The sequence below is a fragment of the Thunnus albacares genome, chromosome 18, assembly GCF_914725855.1.
Source record: "Thunnus albacares chromosome 18, fThuAlb1.1, whole genome shotgun sequence".
In the NCBI taxonomy this organism is placed as follows: domain Eukaryota; kingdom Metazoa; phylum Chordata; class Actinopteri; order Scombriformes; family Scombridae; genus Thunnus; species Thunnus albacares.
In genome coordinates this window covers 14,403,672-14,426,003 of record NC_058123.1, presented here as the reverse complement: position 1 = coordinate 14,426,003, position 22,332 = coordinate 14,403,672, and the positions used below count along the sequence as shown (strand labels likewise).

Genomic DNA, 22,332 nt, shown 5'->3' with positions numbered 1-22,332 from the left:
ATCAATTTCCCTTCCTCGTCAGCCCCCCGGGCATGTTATCACCTCCAAAAAAGGAGAAATTAAGTGGGAGCCGACGGCTGTTCCCAGACCAGCACCTCTAAATGAAGCCCCCCCAAATTTAGCATGAGTGAAGTATGATCCTGGCCCTGCTAACATATTGCTACCATGTGCTGTCCAATGTATTCAAACCTGGAGGTGGCTGGGGAATGATTTTAAGAGCTCTGGTATCAAAGGGTAAGTCAGGTGGTGGTCGTCATATACAGCCGGATCATGCATGCATACGTGAACAAGGACGCGAGAACACATAGACAATGATTGCAAATTCAGCTTCCATCTGGTCAGACAGCGAAGGAAGTAAGCGCAGTTAAAGCAGGTGTGGGTCTCTGGAGTCCTGCCAATCAAGCAGTGGGAACTGAGTCAGTGTAGACCAAGTGTGTGGAGTTGAGGTTATCGTAGCAGGCTGGTCAAGTGTCATAGACGCAGCTTCCTCCCTGTCATTGTCTTACAGAGAATAGACTCTTGTTCTCAGGGTTTATTGTGGTAAAACTGTAGGGATACTCATCAAACTGAGTGCAGAAAAAGCTTTCAAGAATAAAAAGTTCAAGAAATCATCAACGTGTGCTTTGTCATCGATCATTTTCCTTTCCATTTATCTTTCAATTAAGTAAAAAAATGTGATGTTTTCGTGGTCAGGCGAGTGGAATACATGCCCAGCTGGACAACCAAAGGCTTTAGAAAAAGGAACATCAATATTGGCACACTTACTCCTTTTAACTACTGAGCTTTTACCTCCTCCTTTCTCCTCCTCAATCTCAAAAGAACAGGCCATATGAAACTGTAATTGCTTTATAATTGCCACAGTCCTGCTACGGGCGTAAATTTCTAAAGGCAGGATACAAGAAACGGATAGTGTTTCATCTAGAGACCTCTGAGGTATCCCAGCACGGCTTTCATTCAGAAACACGCTGTCTATGCAGGGAAACAAGGAAATGTATTCATACTTTTTATATTTGAAAGACACACTGAACAAAATATGTATCTTTTAAATCATGTCTAAAAACTCACTTTTTTTCCCTTAAATATTACCTGTTTCTAAACTTGTTTTAGTTTTACCTTCCATACAGTCCTCATCATTTTACTGAGTTATTCTGTGTTCTAATATTTTCTTGTAGTTTCTCTATTTTAGCATATTTTACTGTTTACTCATTTTGTTTTACTGTGCCTGATAAACAGGCCTAAACCTAAACTAAATCTCATGTATAAGATATTACATGCATGGCTGGTACACTGCTTTACACTTTATACCACTATTTCATGTTCCTTGTCTTTCACAAATGCACACCAACAAAGTTTATAACCAGCATGTTTTTTTTTTTTTTGTCTTTTACTGTGTATATAATTGTGCCATTTTCCAATATATTGTTCAACAGTAGCTGCATTAAGTTTTGGTTGTTTTTCTTTAAATTTAAAACAGTCTGAATCTCTGTCTGTGGAATAAAATATTAATATGAAATATAAAGTGTCCGGTTAGAAGCAAATTATAAGTGATCTGAAAAACAACAAGCCGAAATAGAGAGAGGATCGGACAAATAAAAATTGCAAAATGTTTAAGTCCATTAACTACAAAAATAAAAATAAAGAGAGCAGGAAGGAGTGTTCGGGAGGGTGAAAGAGTAGAATAAAGGACAAACAAACAACAACAAAAAACCCTCTGACAGGTAATATCCTGTCTTGAAAGAGAAGACTGACAGATGATAAAGATAAACAGACCAGCTTTGCCCAATAATAGGAGACATTCACTTCTACCTCCTTGTTTTTACCTCTCTTCCATTTTACTTTGCAGCCTCCTCCTCCTCCTCCTCCTCCTCCTTCTCCTCCACCACCACCACAAGCCACTTTGCTTTGATTCAGCTCTGTATCTGTATTTTAAATGACTCAATTACAAGGGATCCCGCGGTGAAAATTATGGATGTTTTCCACTATTTCTCTCCACTGGGACACCATGACCCCTCCCTGGCTCCAATAACCCCCCTCCTCCTCCTCTTTTCTCCATCCCTCTCTCCTGGCCTCTCTCTCCACCTGTCCTATTTTCCTCCTCTCCCACAGTCGCCCATTTTTCTTGATAAACGCTCGCTTTGCTGTGTGCGTATCTGCGACTGAGAGGAAATAATAGCTAAATGGTCTTGTTTGTGAGCTCTTTGCAAAGTGAGATGACAAAGAGTGTTTCGCAGGTAATTCTTCTGCTGTCACCACACAACGAGCCACCGCAAAGAGTTTCTTAAGGATGACACGAGGTGCCGTTCAAATCCAAAACACCAGGCATGGCAGAAATAAAAGCATATCAGCAGGCAGAGTTGCAGAGATGGACAGAATGTTGTTGTTTTTTTTTATTCATCCAAAGCAAAGCAGTGTTGTGATTCTTTTCAGCACTTTAAACCCACAGCTTACAGGGGTGTCTGAGGCATTTTAAAAGTGGAATCTATCTTTGATGTACTCTGCTGGGGCTGAATCTACTTTCAAGATAAAAACCTCACCTACTGCTGTGTCGCTCATACTCACTGAGGTGCAAAGCGGCAAGTAATGTTCAACCAAGGTGGGCAACTGGATCAGCTTTCACAAGTCCCATGAAAGAAAACATATCTTTCTTATTCCATGCATACAAAGGAGCATAGATCTTCTAGTGCTGTCCAACAGACTCTTGTCATGCTTCATTTATTGCCATATTGTGACTTTTAGGCTCCAAAACTGAAATTAGAAGGCAGAAAATCCTTTAACTTCAGCTATAATTTAAGAACATATTTTCCAGTTAAACACCCAACCCAACCAGCCCACATATACCCTGTGGTGTAATTCAGGCACCATCTGAAAAAAAACCAAACAAACCCTACACTGCATTACCATCCATCACAACACACGCCATAACAACAAAATAACCAGCGCCATTAAACATTTAGATCATCCAAGGGATTCACTGAGAGTGGGGCAAACAAAGCTACCAGGATAGCCACCTTCAACTTGATAGGCCCCTCGTCCATTCACCACCTCGCAGAGCAACGGATCGAAGAACATAAAGGGTGTGTGCCAGCGAACAAACCCCTGCCAGTAGACCCCCCGGAGAGGAGGTGGAGGAGAGGAAAAAGGGGGGCGGGGGGGAGGCACGAGCAAAAGTCCCTTGCAAATGAAGGAGATAAATCTATTGATTGGAGATCAACATGCTGCATTACTGCTGCTGCCCTCAGGGGGGGATCTGGGAAGTGGAGGAGGGTGTAGAAGTGAAGACGAAGCTGGAAGAGGCTGAGTGAAAGTATATTTTTATTCCGGCTTCAAAGATATATATATATGGGTGAAAGGGCTTTCAGTAACATTGGAAAATTGTTACGTTGATTGATCATGTGCTGGTTGGCTCCTGGCATGAGGAACAGGCGGTTCAATGCCAGACTCAACAGGTCTAAAGAGCTGTCAGAGAGTCTCTCTACAGACAAACAGCAGACTGACACTGCTGTTTAGCATGCAGCCACATGGATCTGGATTACAGCCAGACATGAAGCACACAGACTCACTGCTGACTAAGTCTAAATAATGAAAAGCACTTTCATTACAGCGGCGTCTATACTATGTGGTGAGTCTGTTAAAAAGGCTTTCAGGAGAGTGTGTAGGACATATATAACAATGATGAGTAATTAAAAAAACGAGGTGAAATTAAAGGAGGAGCTCTATTTAACTGATTCTCTGAGTTATCATGAATGTATAGTATTTCCTGCAAAAGAACTGATGTAAAGTTATTACATTTACAGTGAATGATCGCAAGGATTTACATGCCGTTGCCAATAAGACAACTGTTAGTATAGTATTACAAATATAATACAGGCTGTTTGTATTGCAGTAACCAGAGATTATACTGGAAATCGTTGCTCACAAAACAAGGACAAAGTGTGTACTTGTTACTTTTCATTGAAGTATCGGCTCTCTTGCTGAGAGTTAGATAAGATTGATACCATTCTCATATTTGTACCTTAAATGTGACGCTGGAGCCAGGAGTTGATTGGCTTAGCTAAGCAGAAAGAGTGGGAACAGATAGCCTGGCTCTGTCCGAAGTTAATAAAATTAGCTACTCTCTAACTTTAGCACTATTTAACACATTATATCTTGTTTGTTTAGTCACAAAGATTGAAGTGTAAAAAAGAAATTCTATTGGGAGTATTTTCTTATCAAACTCTCTCCAAGGAAGCAAATAAGTGTATTTCCAAAAATGTCAAAACTATTTAGTTAAGCGTTCCTATTAAAGATGGAAAATGCCAAAAAAATGTGTAACCTAAAACTCAACATATCAAAGATTTCAGCTAATAGAGCAATTATAACAGGGTAAGTGAATCCAGTATTGACAAAGGCTATCGATCCTTGTTAGCCCCACAGAGCCTGCAGACTCCAGTCTAGTCAATGTTAGTGGCTTGTTGAGCTACACGTTGTTGTAACAGGAGACAAGAAAGTCCTTACACTCATTAACCCTTTTAGACGGGCAACATTGAGCAGCAGGCAAAATATTTCTATTTTTTCATCAATATTTCATCACTGGCTCAGGCCAAACAAAGCCAGAGGCTTTGACCGTAATGGTCCCATCTGTCTATAGAGCTAAAGGACATCACCGTATGGGTGTCCTTTGACACCAGAAAATAGGCTTCGACATCAAGGAAAACACAGAGCACGCATGCACACACACACACACACACACACACACACACACACACACACACACACACACACACACACACACACACACACACACACCGAGGATCCATGGATGTTAGCCTGGAAGGCAAAGTGTATCCTGCTTTATTTTGATGGTTCCTCACAGATGGTCTCTTGATGTTCTAGCAGGATATCAAGTTTCCAGTCCATGAATGAAGTGAACATGTCAGCTATTAGGACAAATCAATGCTGTTACAAGTACATCAGGCATTTATACCCCACATATGATCTGAGCAACAGAATTTAAAAAATATATATATAACTAACAAGTGCTGGACATTTCTACTCCTGTCTGCTCAGCATCCCTTTAATAATCCTAATTTAGTCAAATTTAGCCACCACATTAAGATATATTTGTTAAATCAGCCACACATTCTTCACAAGTGTATTCCAGTTCAGCAAATATGATACACTGGTCATCTGATTATTAATATTTCCACTACTCCGTATACCAGTGAAAGGTATGAATATAAATAATGTATTAATAGAAAGCAAACAGTATTGGCATGATATCCTGGCTTGTAAATCGCTTATTGTTTCTTAGCAGTGAGTGAGTGACCTCATCATCTTTGCCAGGCCCATTAGCTTTCTGCACAAACCTCCGGGGACCAGTCCATTAACCCCTTACCTGCTAAGTAAAGCAGCATTAAGTGAAAGGCACCGGCTACAGTGCTGGTGCAATAATTTACCGACTATTGACACAAAGTCCACAGGCTTGTTGGTCTGGACTGGTTTTCTGTGTTGATAGTAGTTTGTTCTATTGGTACATAATGAGTTTTTGGAATTTATTGCCAGACCTCTTACCATTAACCAAACATATTGTTACCATCATGTTGGGCATTTTGGTGCCATTAAATGGGACATTTTTACCACATTTTACTGTTTAAACCCAAACCATAATCTTTCCCCAACCCTAATCAAGTGTTTTTTGTGCCTTAACATAACCATTTTAACCCAAACCATGGGAAGGATTGGTCTATCATTTACAAGCAAAACCATTCCTCCATTTTGAAACAATTTGACTTTGATCACATGATCTTGCTCATGTGTAATAATTCTGTACCAACAATAAATGGACTATTGACACGCAGGAATCCCTATCTATAGCCACTTCCGAAGTGAAATGATCAGAAACAAGAAGCAACCGACAGTTTTTCGAGTGTTTTGAATACAGACACAAATAAATAAATATGTGATGTTAATAACAGCAAAATAGAAAAGTAATGTAGAGTAGAAAAGTAAAAGAAACATGGACTGAAATCATCCAGTGATCAGAGGCGCTAAGATGAAAGTTAGAATACGTTAATGCTGCAAATGTTCAAAGGATTTTCTATGCACAAATTGAATTAAATGTGGAAATATCTGAAGGATCCAACCTCCCCCTTCATGCAGTGTGTACCTGCAGGCAGGTGAAGGAAGGGCTCAGCTCCCAGTGAGGACCAGAGACAGGAGGACGGACATTACAATAGAGCTCTCCCCATACGGCTCTCTGGGTTTGGGTTACACACAAACCATGGTGAAGGAGAGCCACTTCGGCCTCTAATTGGTGGTAATTAACCCCCCGCGGTCATTGTTCCTGCTTCATTGTGTTTTAAGAGGAGAGGTCAGTGAACACAGGAGCCCTCTCTGCACAGACAGGTAGATGAGGAGCACAGATTGAATGACAACAAAATATTCTGATGGGTAAAAGACAGGAGACGCTGTCGTGGGCTTTGTTCAGTTAATTCTTTTTGTCCCGACAAATCAATATCACTGTTGCCGAGTGAAAACCTGGCAATACCAGGGTTGGTGAGTTTTGTGTTTGAACTTCAATTAAGGATAAACACAACAAAAGGTCTATAATTTAGTTATGAATCCTGCACAAAATCCACTGGATAAACTAAAAAATACCTAAAAATAAAGCAGTTCTATTAGTTCCTAGAAACATTGAATAAATACTATAAGAATCTTATTGGCAGAGCATATATCTTTAGGTTAACCTCAAGTTTTTGCTTCATAAGATACATAAAAAACAAATTAAAGAACAAAGAAGCAAACAAACAAAATAGCGTCCAGTAAATTCTGATCATAAGGTAGAAAATTAAACATGACATCCTACATAAATGTGCTCAAAGCAGTGATTTAAAGCAGAACTGGCAAGCCTGATGTCCAGAGAAGGACATATTGGAGCTAATAGGTCTTCACCCAACAAGTAACTCTGGTCTTTAACAAATTTTAAACACATAGCAACAGTCAATTTAAAAAGAACAAAAAATAAGAATGTCCAAATATACAGAACAAACACTCACACCTTAAAATCGGGTGTCTCGATACTTTCTTGCTATCCCAAACCTTAAATCATCCATTTCCAGCATGACTGCTTTCTCATTGCCGGCGGCCCTCTGCACTTCATCTCAAGAGGTCATTAGACCCTGATTCTGAACAATGACCTCCTTTGTACTTTCGCTGTTGGAGAGTGACAAGGACTTGAAGGTTAGTCGACCTGAACTCCTAAGGAGACACGGTCGTGTCCATTAGGGCTCGGTTCTATGACGCCACTGACATTCATGTTGTGCTATTGTTACACGGCTCTCCCCTTGAGAGGTCGACACAGAGTGGGTAATGAGGGGTAATTGGTCCAGGGTCAAGGATGATTAATTCCCTTGGTCAGGTGTCAGAGTTTTTTTTTTTTTTACCTGGCCGGCTGAGTAGACAGGTATGAGAGAGGGGAAGGTGGATGGAATATGAGATGTGGTAGATGAGTGGGTAAGTGGATGTGTATACAGGCGTTCACGCACACACACACACACACACACACACACACACATGCACAGCCAGGATTATTGATTAGAGATGTAAATAAAGCTAAGAGTGGAGCTCACATACAGAAACCATCTCTCTGTTCCGAAAACAAACACACACACACACATTGTACAAGACAGCTATCACATCAGTAAAAATTTCCCGGGATCATATCTTTCCAGAAAAAAAGTTGAAAGGTCACCGTGATCCTCCCCCTCCAACCACTGAAGCCAGATTGAGATTGATAGCTGTCCCCATCCCTCCTACCTCCCCTTCAGCTTGACTGACTAATCTGAATACGTCTCCATCCATCCCTTCATTCTAACCGGGCAATTTTGGACACTGATTATCTTGCAACCTGTGTGTGCACGACAGTAAATGCAGGGGCTGGCTGGTAATTGACCAGGCAAAGACTGAGACGCCTGCAGTGTAATTGAGCGAGGGCTGAGGGGCTCTTGCAGGACTGAAAGGGTCCGAGGATCCTTCATTGCCCATTAGACCTGGCGGGGGGTCTCCTACGCTTGTAGACTCCACCATGAGGCCCACACTGTACCCAGCACTTCAATGCAGGACTGACACCTCTCAGTGGGGACCGAGGAGAGGTACGCACAGAAACAGCTGCTGTGTCCTATAGACTGTGAGCAGGGATATACTGTAGTACCGAGAATACTGAAGTATACAGAGGACGGGGAACATAATTTTGAAACCTAACAACATTTGAATCTCAAGCACATCCTTATCGACTCTGAAACTCCTGCGGCAGATGACCTGAACTCTGTAATGTCAAAGAAAAGCCTTCATTTGTTTGAGGAATTAAGGAGGTGGACAGTGTATCTTAAGAACTTTCCACAACATGGCTAAAGACCTTTTTCAAAACAGACATTTTGACTTGTCATAGCGGGGAAAGCAGAGGTGAAACTGATAATATTAACGATGACTTTTCCATTCAATTATCTAAAAAGCCATACTGGTGAACCATCATGTACTGTACCAGGGTCATGAATCTGGAGAAACGAAATGGAATTCAGCCATCATTTATGTTATTGATTGCACCTGTGCTTTTCTGACTTTTTGACATGTCAAATGTTATCAGAAATTAAAGGAATAGTTCAACATCTTGTGATATATGCTCTCGCTATCTTGCAGAAAGTTAGTTTACAGGATCAGTGCCACTATCACGCCTCACATACAGTAAATATGAAGCTAGGTACGAGAGTTGATTGGCGTAGCTTAGCATAAAGACTTGGAACAGGGGGAAACAACTAGCCTGTTCGAACTTAAAAAAACTCAGCTAGCAGCACCTTTAAAGCTCACTGATTTATATGTTATATCTCATTTGTTTAGTCTGTACAAAAACCAAGGTGTAAAACCTACAAGTTGTGGTTGTACGGGGGGGGTTTATGAACTATTTCTTGGCCGGGTGCAGTGACTTCTTCGAGTCTTGGCATCACTGCGACGGAGCAGAGACTTTAGATGACTGATAGCTGGATGATTTTGCCTTTGGATTAAGCCAGGCAAGCTGTTTCCTCCTGCTACCAATCCAGGCTGATTGACTTCTGGACATTGCTTCATATTTAGCATTCAGTTATGAGAGTGTCATTGATCCTTTCATTTAACTCTCGGCTGGAAAGCAAATAAACCTATTTCTCAAAATGTTGAACTATTCCTTCAACAATACTTAACATTTTTCCAAATGTAAGGATAACTCTTCAGATTAGCTCCTTTTTTCATGTTTATGGATTCCATATTTGTGGCGTCTTTGTGTATTTGCCTTAATAATTACAGTCATAATAAAACGTTTGCTGTTGGAGACCATTTCAGTTGTTCAAATTTGTGGCTCAGTTCAATTTAATGCTTGAGTTTGTACATCTTCTGGTGTAATTATCCTTCAGTGTTTGTCCATCCCTGCTGGACTCTGTCTCTGTATTTTGACTGTGCCTGGAATGTGTTGTTATCATTCTGAGGCTGTTTTCCAAACCACATAGAATCATTTTCTATGTGGTTTGTGGTTTCTCATGTTTATCAGTTTTTGTGACTGATAAACATGCAAGATAGTATCTGAGCTCTTTGGAATTTTTGTTTGTTGCCTCATCGACGGCTGCTTTAAACGATACAAGTACTGACTGTTAAAACTCTTTTAAAGCTGACACACTTCCTTACTCATCATACAATATTCCCTACTCATCTTTGTTAGTTAGATTTGTGATTTAGGTCATTTCAATTTAAAATCCATTTTAATATGGCCATATCCTCTGTGTTAAAGATAATTTTCTTGCTTGATGTTAATATATATATAAAAACCCATAGCGTTAATCTTTATCAACAATATTCAACAATATCTGAGACTGTTAAATCAGAGCATCATGTTTATCTGTACAAATAATTTACATATTCAAAAAAAAAAGGTAATAATAAATGACAATATTCTGTCTTTGTCTTTAAAATGCTTCATCCCCTCTCCTCTGCTCTAAGGCTGGAGACCCCATGCAGAGCAGGAAAATATACATATGTGGCCAATTGGTTTTCCTTCCATCTGACTTGTGCCATTTGAGCTCAGAAATGGCCTCATTACTTCTCCTCCAGCGGCTATCAGCGAGCTGCCGCGTCGACTTTCGCCTGTGCCAAACTCCTGCAATGCTCCCGCTTCATCTGCATATTGTAAATATGATACAGTATCCTTGCTACCCTGAAATCTTCACGGGGCAGTGACTGCATGGCCCCAAGAGTTAAACAGGCAGGCATTAATAAATAGGCTGTCTGCCAAAGACATGAACTATTAATCACTAACACAGTCATACTGACAGGGGCTGATATGTGTCACCACAGTGTTTGCATGCAAACTGATGAGAAATCATTCTTTTCTGAGATGAATTAAGAGGCGGAGAAGAGAATAAAGAATTCACTGATTTTTTATTTCTGAAACAAAAAATTCCTTGTTTTAGTGTTAGTATTTAAAGTACTGAATCATTGATGCCAAGAATGGCAAAAAAATACATATTCTTGAAATACTACACAATCTATGTTAGGATTATCTGTACACTTGAATTAAAATTATTTTCCTGTTATGATGTAACATTTTTCTTCCTCCACTCTTCACCGGTGAACAAAGCTTGTTAGTATTTTAGGTATCCAAATGCTGTCATAACTAACTGCAGACAGTAAGGTAAAATCTAAACAATGGAGGCGCAAAGTCTAAATCTACTACTGCTTAAGGCAAAGGAGAGTGAGAGAGAGGAAGATGGTTCACAGGACTGTAAAAGTTTACTGCTTGGTGCCGGAGAGACCCTGCAGACGGTGATGCTCCCTTAGCCTGTGGAGGAGAACACAAAGGAGAAGAAGAAGAATTAGATGGGAGTTTAAAGTGTAGGTAATACTGAAAATGCTAAGCAATATGTTGAACAATCTTAACTAAATGTCTTATGTATTCCAGCTCAGGATTTTTAAGGTTGTTTGGGGTTATTATTAGGGTCAAAGGGGTGCTAACCTGACGGCGTTAATCTTGATGAATCCGGAGGCATCGCATGGGTCGTAGTCTCCTTGGACGTCCATGCTTGAGTGAAAAAAGAAAAGAGAGAGGCAAGAGGTCAACAGAGACCGATTTTCAAATTTTGTTTGTTGTTGGAGGAAAACAGCACAGGAGGAACAGAGAACCGAGGGAGAAAAGTTACAGGAATTTTCTGGTATACTTGAAATGTTTGGTATCAGTGCGGTAAACACAAGAGACGTGGAGCCCCATCAACTACTGGGATAACTGGATCATTGATAATCTGCTCTTTGAAAATAATGTTCCGATCGATATTTCTGTGAATGCTCTTCTTAAGCATTGTTTGTCCTGAATAACGGAGAATCAATAACGGAGAATGAAAACGCGCCCATGTACACAAGCACACAAAAGATGCACGTAACCCATTTTAAAACAATCCCATCATATCAACTCTGAGCTAAGTGGAGAGATTACTTTGTAATCCGCTTTTTCAATTTATCCACTATCTCTAAACAAAAAAAAAAAAAAGTAGTAAATCTCTAACTTGTGCCGTTGCGTGTTCTCTGTTGTTTAGGCTCCTTGTTGTATAGTCATCTCTTCTTAGTGTGTGCGAGTGTCTCACAAAGAGTGCTGTGTAATTACAGCAGTTTCTACCTGCAGTGCTTAATACACTCCCTCACCGAGTCCTCTCCTCCCTTCGACACCCCCAACTCCCAATGTACAGCTTGCATTCATTCTTCAAAAGCACTTAGCAAAAGAGGAAATTGTCAACAAATGATAGGATAAACACTATAAAAAGAAAAGACAGACAACTAAATCATCAACTCTCAATACAAGGCTCCCTACCCGGCACCTGAACACCATTATGAGTGAGTGGCTTCAAAGAATATGGCACTCTCCTCTCTCTCTCTCTGTGTGTGTGTGTGTGTGTGTGTGTGTGTGTGTAAGCATGTGATATTTTGTGTATTCTTCTAAGAAACCCTGCAGTCTAATTGAGAGCAGAGCCAGCGGACAGCAAGGAGGGTGACATTTCTGTCTCAGATGGGTGCAGTGACAGGCTGTATTACCACTGTGTTAATGACGCCGTTTACTGTTGCCCGTGGAGAGCCAACAGGATGTCAGCGGGGGGGGTTTCATGCTTAATCTGGTCTGTGTGTGTGTGTGTGTGTGATTGTGGCGGGTCGTCATGTAGTGGCAAATGAGTGTGTGTGAGACTGCTGCCTCCAGGTGTATCGCTGTCAGGTATATCATGTGTATGCATATAATGGAATAGTTGAAGTTATCCCGGTAACCCTTATTAATCCATCAAAGATTAAAAAACAACAGTGGATTATTCCACTTATACCATGAACACTTACCATTTGTTAAATATACTGTAACTATACTACGTAACTATAACTGTATATATTTTGTGACGATACAACTGATTCTAGAGCCAGACTTGTGTTGGGAAGTATATTGATTATATTAGCAATATGCTGAACACAGTTTACAGTACCTGTCCATTACTCACATAAACAATATTATTAATCTAACACAGACTTGTAAGATCCATTTTTATGCAGATGATACAATGCATGCACACGTCTCTTGATTAATTAAAGTTTAATATATCTACTGTTCTTATTTATTAAAAACATAATTTCAAATTAAATTTTCTGTTAAAAAATGTGCTGATATTGAACAAGTTATTCTAGTTATAGAGCAGTTTTCAAGATGCTCAAAGACACTACATTACAAATAAAATCTTAAATTAAAATACAAGCACAGAGCAGTGCAGGAAATTAAAAACATTAAAATGAGATTTTAAGTGGTATTGATTAACAGCATGATCAAATCAGATCAGTCACAGATGTGTTTGTTTTATTTACATTTACTGTCATCTTTGATATCAAAATTAGTTCAAATGTAAAGTATCCTGCCAGAAATCTTTATCAAAACTCTTTTATTTAAAAAAAAAACAACAACTAGTTTTCCTTAAAAAAAGATGGTGTGTAATATATTATTACTGAATCACAACTCAGTATTCTCCAGAGGCATGTGATAAAGCTGTGTGTCACCGTGGCTGACTGCGTTTGAGACGGATTTGTGATGGTTTTTGTTTGGGCTGTTTGTAATGAGCTCCTTTATGGGGGAACCTCTGGGCCCATCTGTCAGTGGCCCCGAGGACTTTGTGATGCTGCAACACAACACCTCTGTCACGCCGATGTGTCGTCTCAGCTAAGAAATGCGTCTCAACGAGGCGACGTGTTGAAACGGGAACATGAGCCTTCATCAGTGAGAGTTTCTTAGCAACCGGCTGCGATACGACTTTATTGTCAGCTTACACCGAAATTCATTTCCTTCCTTCGGCACCTCCGTTTAAGAGGTTGACGCAAAGATGAAACGGTTACACGTACTACACTTTTCATAGACGTACAAAAATCATCAAACGGTCATGACAATCACACACACATCACATCATATACTCTGGATTGAGATCTCAGTTAGTAGCACACTGATCTTGGTTAAGCAACAGGACAGACTGATGTTTAAAAGAATTCTTCAGCCTGTTGCGTTTAAATCGAGGAACTCTAAATATCCTATTAGAGGGCAGACGTTGGTATTCTCCGTTTAAAACGTGCGAGGAGTCAGAAGGGATACTGTTAGCAAGTCTGAGCATGCTCTTCTTGTGAGCTACTTGAAAAGGAGTGTGCCACAGATAAACTAGATGAATTACGACTCATCGATCTTTCATTCAGAGCGACTCAGAAGGTGGTTAACAAATGTTTTACTGAAAACGGAACACGACACAAAACCTGAGCGAAAGTAACAAGCTAATACAGCATGGGTTAAAAGATTTGAGTGAAGTCGTGGTCAGAGTACAGTATAATCTCTCTTTCTCTCTCACACAGGACAAAATATCCACTCAGCGTATTGATTTTTTTTTTTTTTCCTGGCTTTTCGCTTGCCGAACCAGTCTAAGTAACTGAATGGCTGACTGTGTGAGGCATGTTTCCTTGTGTCCCTCTCTCTGACCTGCTTAACTAGCATGACACCCTGGCTTTCCTCTTAAAAGCCCACCGAAATCACCTCTCTCCTCTGGCTGAAAACGCCATTAGCTCTCTGACTCTAGGGTACAACTGGAGTGTGTGTGTGACTGAAGTGGAGATGGAGAGGCATATGGAGGGGTTTTTACTTTGGTCAGTGTTGAGCCTGCCCAGAGGGCATCAGGGGTCAGTCTCCTGAACAAACCCACTGTTACCACAGCTAAGAGGCCACGGGGGTGCGGTGGTGGTGGTGGTGGGGTTGGGGGGGCGGGGGTCGGGGGCTGCCCTGCAGGAACTGAGCTTGACACTGCTCTGATGTCTTTGTGAGGCGGGGTCGGTTTAGTATGTTGATGTGGGGGTCATAAGAGAACTTGGGGCGAGTTGACCTAACAACAGGCTGACTGGTGAACATGTGGAATAGCTGCACTGTGCCCAAAAGCAGCCAAACGCAGCTGTCAAGTAAGAACAAGCACACGCTTTGATGCAGTGACAACATGCCTACTTCTGTTTTACATGCACGAACACACACACACACACACACACACACACACACATACACACACACACTTTGATTCTGTTCTCTGCTTACCTGACCAACTCTTTGTTGTACAGGGACTTGGGTGACTCTCTTCCCAGGATGTAGACCTGACCCTTGAAGACAGACAGCTGTACTTTGCCCTCAACATGCTGCTGGGACTTGGATATGCAGTGTTGCACAAATTCACACTCCGGACTGAACCAGAAACCTGAGGTGAGAAAAGTAAACAGGAACATATTACATGTAGCAGAAAGTAGGGCTGCTAAGGTTTGTTTAAAGTCCCATTTCATAGAAAAAAAAAAGTGGAAGATGCTTTTCAGATGCATGCATGACTTGTGAATGTACTTGTTTTCAAGGTTTGCTTAAAATAAGATTTTAGGTTCTGCTATATTTGGTTATCTAACTGATGACACATGACTAATGGAAAAAGTGTGTTTTGTTGATATTTGTGTGTATATACAGTATATTTACATCTATTATCATAAAAGTTATTAATTGGACAAGGCAAAAAACAATATAGGATTAGCGAGAGAAGAAAAAGAGGATACTTCTCTGCAAATATATCATTTCCAGCAGGGTCTACAGGGGTCTTTGTGATGCCCACGGTTCTCCCTTTTCATAACCTAAAACTCGTTTTTATGTTTTGGTCTCATTTATGCTCCAGGTGAAACTAGTGCACCCTTTTTCTCGTCTCCCATTATGCTGACCTGGCCCCTCGGTGTCTGGGACAGATGGACGAGGGTTGTGTTTGTATATGTTCAGAGGTCAGGCACGCCCCACTCAGCAGGGGTCCTCCTCTCATCAGCGGCTGACCTCCACCTCATCGTCTGGCCATGTTCAAAGACAAAAATCCTTCCCTGCTTTCATCGCTTCTGAATTGGCATGAGGCGTCGGACATGACAATCACACACAGGCCTCGGCCTGTTTTAGAGTCCGCTAGATTTTATTCTGTTTTCATGTTAGTCCTGTCTACGCGACACTGCGAGTGTCTCCATATATTGGTTCCTTTGGGACAGCTCAGTTATTATTTTCATTATTGATTAATCAACTGATTATATATGATGGTTTATTTAATTTCAACAATAATGACAAATATCTTTCACATATAACCAGATGCAAAAGTGATGTTTTGAAATTGCATATTTTAATGCAAAATTGAGAATGATATGGAAATGGGAAAACTGCCAAAAAAAAACCAATCAATAAATAAGTAAATAAATTATCTGCACGTTAGATGTTACAAATGTTTGGTGCTTTTACTTGATAAATGACATAAACCATTCCTTCGCTCTCAAACTTTACATTGATGAATTTTCTTTTAACCGACTTTGCAATTAATTGACCACTAATACGAATGTGGCTGTTGTTTCCTTTCCGTTTGCTTGCTGCATTGGTAATGCACTACTTCTAATTGCTGCACCTCCTCTCATGAATAAAATTGGGTAAATATTCCAGTATTAATGCAAAACATATGCAGGACAGGTGGACTGTTAACATAAGCCAAACTGCCAGCCGTCTGCTATCTATCTGCAGAGTTATTAATGATTTAAACCCACAATGGGTTTAATCTCTGCCCTGCTTCTAAAGGTAACACCTTTATCTGTGTGTGTGTGTGTGTGTGTGCGTGCGTGTGTGTTTGCTTCCTGTCTCTGGAGGGTATAACTGAAGTGGCCTAGTAGTCAGTCTCTAATGGCACTGATCCTATTATGTGGATGAAGGTGCAGGGGACTGGAGACCGAGCAGAAGGGAGGATTAAGACACCTGAGCCAAGAAAAGCTCACACACACACACACACACACATACACACACACATGCAAACATACTGAACATATATATAGAGACGTACTTACGCATGAAGCGTGTTCACTTCTGTCCTTTAGAAACATTATTTGTCAGCATGTGAAAACTGAGGTTGTAATGTGTAATGCCATTAATCCCTTTTCTGAGTAGCTTAACCTGTCCTGACTGAAAAATATCATGACTAAGCAATATACCTAGAAATTACAGGGAGTGAAAGACATTATATAACAGAATAAGTGGAAGAATCTAATAAAGATTATGTATTTGAGTGACTTACCATTGTAGACGAGCTCAGAGAACTTGATACCCAGCGCCTGTTTGATCCGCCTGACCTCTTTGTCCATGGTAAAGGTCTCAATGTCTAAATGGGCCTTCCTCAGGATTGTGCCTGCTGGGGTTTCATAGATCCCTGACAAAAACAAGAAAGAAAAATCAACAAAATTAATTAATGTTTGCCCAACGCACAACACTATCTTTTAGGTGACCATAATCCATATTTTAAGCATGAAAGACGAGGTATTATAAAACAGGCGTTAACAGATCAGATGCATGTACATTTACCAGGCTGTGTGGTGTTGTCTATCTCAAATATTCAACACAATATTGTGTCATTTTCATGTTTTCATATCTACAACCTTAGTTTGCCAAACTTTAAAAATAATGGGGTAGTATGAATAATTTTCCTCCGACATATTCCTTAATTTGACCACAACCAGAGGCACTGTCATCATCATTATCATCATCATGAATGGCCATTCATAGGAGCATAAACTACAAGCCCTGTTCATCTGAACTAACTGCAAGCAAACAGCTCTATTAGCCATCAGCCGTCTGACAGACAGGCCTTCACGGTGCTCACAAAACATGGATGAGCCTGTCCTGGGTAAATGACAGGGTAGGGGGCCCCTGCCAGCCTGGAGCCTGGACCAGGGCTCTGCCTACCCTGCAATTTACCCCCTCTGGACAGGGAGGGAGGGGTGAGGAGAGAAAAGATGAGGTAGATGACAGGAGAAATGAAGCTGTCACTCAGATGTCAGCTAAAAACAAAGGGAGGGCAGGGAAAATGCTACAAGACAGACTTGACAACAGAAATAGGAGCTTTATCAACAGCATTTATGTTTGTCAGAGCTGAAATTTAGAAAACCTGTGACTGCTATTTTTCCATCCAATACATGGTTCTTATCATCATCATCATCATCATCATCCTTGAATTTGAATGATGCACTTTTTTTTATTTTTATTCAAGCTATGCTGCAGAGCTGCCAAACAGATACTCCTCTACAGCCAACATCAGGCTGCCAAATTTCACAATTTGTGTGGTGTTCCCCTGACTCCAAAAAACTCTTTTCTGAGATTTAACAGATGAATGCTATTTAATCTCTTCCAATCTGGCGAGCAGCAGAGCTCAAATCTCTACGACCCCAAATACTCCAGCACCGGTCCTGATCTGAAAATGGAGGAGCACTTACTTCGCGCTGGCGGCCAAAAACAGAGCTTAGCGATGCTGCTAATTGTCTAAAGCCTCAAAAGGTTGCCACCTGAGCTAGAACGGCTTGTGGCTTTTTGATGATCCAGGGCCACAGAGGGGCACGTAGGGACATTTCTGCTGGCTCTATCAGATAAATAAGTTAAAACTGCCCTCAGACACAACTTGGCTTAAGTACTCCAAAAGAGAGGTAGCTTAACAGAGAGGAGAAAACAATGAAAGGCTATCTAGGTAAGCTCTAACAGTGGCTGTTTAGTTAAGCTTAGAGAGACAACACCCCCAGTGGTTTTAATCTTTTATACGGTGACTGCAGGTATGCTAACCATGCTGCAGGCCTGCAGGGGTTCAGCACAGGAGTTAATTCTTCATGAGCTGATCCCCTCTGACCCTGTGGGTGAAATGTTAGTCCGGCATAAACAGGCAATAGATGTAAATAAATACGGATAAATACCTAAAGATGGATAGAAAATCACTCTTAGTATATTTCAATATGAAAAAGTTTGCTGTTTAATTGAGGGACATTTGTGTATGAATAATTTAAATAAACGGAAACTGTTAAAAAATAAACGTATATATGTTTAAAATATTTTTGGAGCTTTTGACAGCTAATTTTTTTTAGTGCTTGGAGTTTGACAGCAGCAGAGACTGGACATGAGACAGCCGCCTGTTCATCCTCAAAGAAGATACAACAATTTCCAACAGCTTTTGATAGGTGCACCTCAGCGGTACACAGGTCAGAGGTCTGACAGCACTGTGACAGGCGGGAAATGTTAGTTGGGCGCACAAGATGTTGAATGTTTTGTAGCACAGTGACAACATTCTCCACAAACCATTTCAATCCCCACCCCGACCCCACACAAATAAATATGACCCAACACAAATAGGTATGACATGTCCCCATTCAATCCCTCCCATCATCTATTGTGCTAACACAACAGCCATTCTGGAGGAGACTACCATGTACACTCGATTGGTAGTTATTCAACCACTTTGACACCTTGTGCTCCACCTCTTCCTATTGCTTCAGTGGAGGAAAAAGCTTTGATCTTTTGTTCAGCCGTGGGGAGAGAAAAGTGGGCTTCCCATTTTCCAATTTCTACCTGCCAAGTTGCGCCACAGCAACAGTCTGTTGGCCAGTCAATTTGCCAATCATAGCACATAGTGTAGCGGGGGGAAAAGGAGTGAGTGTGTGTGTGTGTGTGTGTGTGTGCATCATACAAGACCAGGACAGCTCACTGCCCTTGTATATTTGCTGTGGTAACATGTAGAAACCAGACCAAGGAGCATCTGAAGATGCCTGTTGCTACCAAAGACAAAGTAACACAAACCTCTGCAGACTGCATGTGCACATATGTGATGGATGATATATATATATGTGTGTGTGTATCCAGTGAAGCGTGTGCGCTGTTATCTTGTTCACAATGTATGTGTTTTCTGTGCATGTGTGACTTCAGTGTCTATGATTCCAGGTGAACCAGAGGAAAACATTTCCTTTGGAGGAGAATGTGTTTGCCATTCAGCCCACTTTTATGGCAGCGGAATAGCGAGCGTGACACTTAAAGCACTCACGTAAAATAACTGCAAATTGCATGAAAGCCCTAGATACTGAAAGGAAGGCTTTTGAATGGATGAAAAAATTAAAATAAGAGACATATTTTAGAGTAAGTGCAAATATGTCCATCTAGCTGCATTTATAGTGCATATCATTGATTGTGTAAATGAGGAAACTTGTCAGACTAATTTGACACAAATTTGAAGAAATGTCATAACCAAGACAGACGATTAGAAATACAATTTTTAATTCCTTACCTCTGGACTTCATGCCGATGAAACGGTTCTCCACGATGTCGATGCGGCCCACTCCGTGCTTTCCTCTAAGAGAATGACAGAGAGAGCCAGACATCTTCTGGTTAATACACACACACACACACTTGTACATTCATTTCTAATTCATTTGAATTCATTTCTCCTCATTTCAACATTCCTAATCCCAAAAGTTTCAAATTCAATTAAGTCAAACCTAACATATATCCATTTGGTTATGTATCAGTTTCTTCTTTTAAACTGACTGTGTTATCAATTATTTTGTTTTATTTTATATTCCTCTTTTAACTTTTGTTTTTAATAACTGTTCATGTATAGATTTTGTCCAATGTATATTTGTGTGTACTAACAGACCCCTGGAAAACTAGCACTCATGTCAGTGGAAGCTAACGGGGATCCTCTTATCAATAAACAATAAAACTGTCAGCATAAATTGGTGAAGTCATTATCAAGCATCAGCACAACCTGTGGCATCTACTACATCCAGTCCGTCTCCGTTATTACTCTCTTACATCCTCTCATCTTATCTATTATTCATATACTGAAGCTTAACAACAATTTTTAAAACATAGTGGTAGAGAAAACACATGTTTCCTTTGGCATCAGTTGACTCAACTAGAACTTTACATTTATTCGGACAGTTGGAAAGCAAAGAGGGAGACGGAGCGGAGGAGACACAGGAGGGAGAACTCTGGTGGGATTCGATCCCAGGCCGACAGGGACAGGTGAACATTATTCCAGAGGTGATGAACTTAACCACTCCTCAACCTCTGGGAACACTATTCTTATTGAAAAGACTTTTCTTACATCTGATATCAAACAAACCGTACACATACCCTAAAATGTCTTTTCAAGAAATGTTTTATAGATATTAGAATAAGCCTCAGCTCAATGCTTACCCGATCTCATTGAGGTATGTGAAGAGCTCCAGTGGTGTGTCCTTGGTTTTGTTTTCCTTCATATTGATGACCTTGATAGGCACTCCTGAAGGGAAAAATGTTGATTTATTAACTGATATTGCACTGAGATACACTGAGCATAAAAAAAAACATTACTAATCTCTAAATGTTTGATTTATTCGACTTATAATGTACTCAAATCCTCTGGTAATGTCAAATAACGTTACAATCAGATTAAAGCAAAACAAATGTCTCCATCTACAACGCATTTTCATTTGAGGTTCAAATGCGTAATGTTTTCTATGTAGTATGATAAAGTTTTATTTTTCCTGAATGGACTCAAAGTAAATTTAACTTATCACTGATTTTTTTGATACAGGAAATGACACCTGCAGCAAAGCAGATGGTTGTTAAATTTGACCCTTTATAATACTGCACATTTACTCTAACTTACTATAATAAAATGTATATTTCTTGTATAGCTGTCTTGCATTATTCAAAGTATGACATATTTCACTTTACTGGTACCCGGGATAAAGCTATTCAAAAACATGCATCTATAACTGGATAAAAAATATGAAAGCAGTGAACATTTTCTACAAGAAATATACACATGAAGTATTCAATACACCACTGGATAAAGATGGTGGCAGTCAAATTGATACCTTGCAGCTGGCTTATGCTTCTGTTATGAGAATAAACAGAATAATTTGACTGTAACAGTTATTATTTTGCTCTCATTGAGTTCCCTCACCATAAATCATCTTTTATGTTGTTGTTTCTGGTTTTTGATGTCCTTTGTTGCCAAAGAAATGAACAGATTTTTTTTTTTTTTTAGAAAACAAAGAAGCATTTGTATGAATCTTTGTATTATAACACCCACTAGCAGAACAACTGCAGGCAAAATGTGCCTCAATGCAAAAGTAATGACATGCAATTCAGGCATGAATGCAACACAGTCTGATATTACTTGCCGGACTGGTCTTTACTCTTTGAAAAAGGTAAGACAAGAACACAAGTGATTTTCACAGGAGATCAGAGAAGCAATCAGCACTAAGCTCACAAAGAACAATTACTTTAAAAATATTAACCTTTACTTAGCCTAGTTAATTTTGAGAATCGTCTTTTCAAAAACAAATGGAAAAATGAATTTCAACTGACTAAACTGTCAAAAAAAAAAAACAGCAAAGAGTTGATAAAATCTGCTGACAATCACTCATTATCTCAGTCACTGATATCAATAGTCGCCAGCTAAAAGTGAAAACCATTACAAAAGGTGGTGTGAGAAGGGCTAATAAATTCAAAGGCCCTGCTCATTTGAAAGCTGTGAAATCGTGGGCAGGCCTTTACCTAATTCAATTACACACGCAGCTTTGTTACCCATACTCTCTTTTAGCGCTGAGATTTTTTTTTTTTTTTGCGCCACTGAGCGTTTGTGTGTTCATGCGCATGTGCAGGAGACAAAACCACTTGCAGATTCATCACCAAAACTTCCTATCGCCACATCTCTAACACACAAACACAAACACACACACACACACACACACACACACACACACACACACACAGAGCTTTTCTTAAAAAGACGAAAAAAAAAAAAAAGACACCCACGTTCACTTTACACACTTCCTCTCTAAAGCCACTTAAACCAAGTACACATCAATCACTGTCATGGACCTGCTTATTCGTGGCCTTCAATGAGCAACATGGGCCAAAGGTGGAGGCGAGGGAAACAAACAGAGACA

At 40.2% G+C, this 22,332-nt stretch overlaps 1 protein-coding gene across 1 annotated transcript in view; it reads right to left on the bottom strand.

Annotated features, from left to right (window-relative positions):
* Positions 1 to 10,418: 10,418 nt before the first annotated feature.
* ass1 (argininosuccinate synthase 1) overlaps positions 10,419 to 22,332 on the bottom strand; it is a 30,137-nt gene continuing 18,223 nt past the window's right edge. The window contains exons 10-15 of the mRNA XM_044334263.1: positions 20,588 to 20,672; positions 19,674 to 19,738; positions 16,656 to 16,787; positions 14,630 to 14,786; positions 11,012 to 11,077; positions 10,419 to 10,837 (exon numbers count right to left, since the gene is read on the bottom strand). Of these exons, the coding sequence (XP_044190198.1) occupies positions 10,789 to 10,837; positions 11,012 to 11,077; positions 14,630 to 14,786; positions 16,656 to 16,787; positions 19,674 to 19,738; positions 20,588 to 20,672 (554 nt within the window). The 3' untranslated portion in view covers positions 10,419 to 10,788. The remainder of the gene's footprint in view (positions 10,838 to 11,011; positions 11,078 to 14,629; positions 14,787 to 16,655; positions 16,788 to 19,673; positions 19,739 to 20,587; positions 20,673 to 22,332) is intronic.